General features: G+C 48.8%; 1 protein-coding gene across 1 annotated transcript in view; it reads right to left on the reverse strand.

The window, feature by feature from the left end:
• Positions 1-2,302, reverse strand: part of SPATA19 (spermatogenesis associated 19) — a 4,668-nt gene extending 2,366 nt beyond the window's left edge. Inside the window, exons 1-4 of the mRNA XM_012808943.1 lie at positions 2,225-2,302; positions 1,736-1,792; positions 1,137-1,268; positions 883-974 (exon numbers count right to left, since the gene is read on the reverse strand). Of these exons, the coding sequence (XP_012664397.1) occupies positions 883-974; positions 1,137-1,268; positions 1,736-1,792; positions 2,225-2,302 (359 nt within the window). The remainder of the gene's footprint in view (positions 1-882; positions 975-1,136; positions 1,269-1,735; positions 1,793-2,224) is intronic.
• Between the last annotated feature and the right edge of the window lie 83 nt (positions 2,303-2,385).

The following is a 2,385-nucleotide window of genomic DNA, read 5'->3' on the forward strand; positions in this document are numbered from 1 at the left end:
AAAAAAAAAAAAAAAAAAAAAGAGAACTCCACAGTGCAACCGTGCTAGGCACAGAAAGCCCGGATTGCAATCACTGGCATTGATAAAGTAGGATCTGCCTAAGGTTCGCCATGTAAAAAATAATTTTCTCAGGGAAACTCTCAAATTCCACCGTTAGTCCTTCCTGTTATATAATTTCTGTGCATTTAAATAACCCTAAAACACAGATGCCAGGAGAAGGGGCAGAAACAGGTTCACCTAGTACCTATAGGGAAGCAAAAGTACATTTCTTGAAAAATACAACACCCTTCCCAGCAGAGAGCAAAGCCCGCACTGGGGGCTTCCCAGTAACGGGTGGTTGGGTTAGACTGGACCAGAGGCCCCATGAGCAAAGGCGCCGGAAAGGCTATTAGGAAGTCTGACCCAGAGGGAGGTGGCTCCAGCCCAGCTCCTCACCTGAGCCTGCAGCCAGGAGGGGCTGTGGGACCACGGGCAGTGTGAAGCACAGGACTCTGTAGCCTCAGGCACAGGGAAACCTCAGTTGCAAATGAGGGTTTTGGCTTTTGCATTTTAAGAGCTTATTTTTCTTTTAGCTCTTTAAAGCATGGCCACTTCTGAACAACTCAAGTGCAAAAATAACAGAAGTCTGAAATGTATTCAGAAGCATTTAAGACAGAGAGAGCAAGCCCAGGTTTTCCAACCCCTCCAGTCATTTCTAAATGTAGAGATAAGCCAGACTTTCAAGATAGCAAGAATATGCCCTTCAGACCCCAAGGGAAGACTGAAGAATTTCTCCACCAAAGGAGAGAATAGCTCTAGGGAAGTATATCTGTGGGTTCCTATTGGTCCGAATCCCGGAGGGAGGGGCTGGTGCCTCCACTCAAGGCAAACGGGATGACTTACCTCCATCTTATGAACTGGATTCTTGTTCTCTCCTCCAGCACATCTTGACTCTGGCTTGTTGACAAATCAGCCTTTGAGAACTGGTGCTTCATCTAGGAAATCCGGGAGGGTGCCAGATGATGGATGCCCAGTATGGAGCCCCTGGCTAGGCCAGCACCAACCAGATACCCTTGCCCAGAACCCTGAAGTAGGGCCTCCTTCCTTTCCCGTCTCCCCCCACCCATCTACGGCGACTATCTCAAACTCTCAGTTACCAAATCTCTGGTTACGTGTGTGTCTTGGCCATGGGTGGGAGGGTAGCTGAAGGACATCTTCTCCTTTTTGCCCTGAGTGGAGTAGTTGGGGGACATCTTGTCCTTTATGCCCTGGGAGGCCTCTTCTTCTGTCTGAAAGGTGAATGATTGCCCTCTGACAGTGGCACTGCGTCCCATCCTGAGTCCCTGTTCTCCTCTTCCTTCCTCTGTTTTCCTTCTCCATCACAATGCCTCATATTTACACACATCCCCTCCATATCTCTCCTGCCACAAGCCCTCTATGGCAACTTCCAGTGAAGTCCCAGAGACCTCCCCAAGTCCCCTGCCCTGCTCCATGGTGTGAGATGTCCTTGAACTAAAAGTGACACTGTTCCTTAATCCAGGGTATTTGAGAAGCAGACCAGGGTTAGTGGTGACACTAACACATTTCTTCCTGGGACATGGGCCCCAAGACATTTGGGTGGATGAGACTCAACTCCAGGCAGGGTATGTAGCGATGAACTTGAGTTCTATGTAGAAGGGAGTCCAGATCCCCACACCCACTGAGACCAGCTCTCTAGAACTTTGGATGCCCTAAGTCACAGAGGAATTGCACTCACTTTTTTCAACCAATGCTGTACTACGGCTACAGCCTCGCTCTCCACAACATCAATGTCCTGGAACAAATTGGTAAGCTGGTTACCCCAGAAAACCCAGAAACCCAGCTCCCCACCCACCCTTGACTCTGGTCCAAAGTTACGTTGTTGTAAGCCCTCTCTGAGAGCAGCAGGAGCACGGAGGGGAGAGAACAGATAAGAAACACTTCCAGGTCAATGGGCCCTTGAGCTTCTTCCATGACTTGGCTATTATAAATTGAGCTGCAATGAACAATCTGGTGCAAATATCTTTGTTATAAAGTGATTTTTGATCTTTTGGACGCCCCTCCCTCACCCACAGCATTTCTGCTACAAGAAAACCACTGGATCCAAACTCTTTTGAAAAAAAGAATACACTACCAGAGGTCTGTCCAATAAGGTTGTTTGACGTGAAAAAAAGAAAGAAAGAAAGAAAGAAGCACTTCCGGGGGGGCTCCTGCCAGCTCTGCTTACCGAACTGGTTATTGGTGGGAAGGGGAGCCCCACACTTTTCCGGGCGAGAATGTACACAATCCACGTTGTAATGATCATTTCTGGACTTCTGTCAGACCTCCTTCTTGGCTCCCTTCTTCCATTGAAGCTGCCCAAGAACTCCTGTGGGACGGGGGGGGGGG

Source organism: Otolemur garnettii, unplaced genomic scaffold, assembly GCF_000181295.1.
Source record: "Otolemur garnettii isolate 467f Iridium unplaced genomic scaffold, OtoGar3 scaffold00097, whole genome shotgun sequence".
Lineage (NCBI taxonomy): Eukaryota > Metazoa > Chordata > Mammalia > Primates > Galagidae > Otolemur > Otolemur garnettii.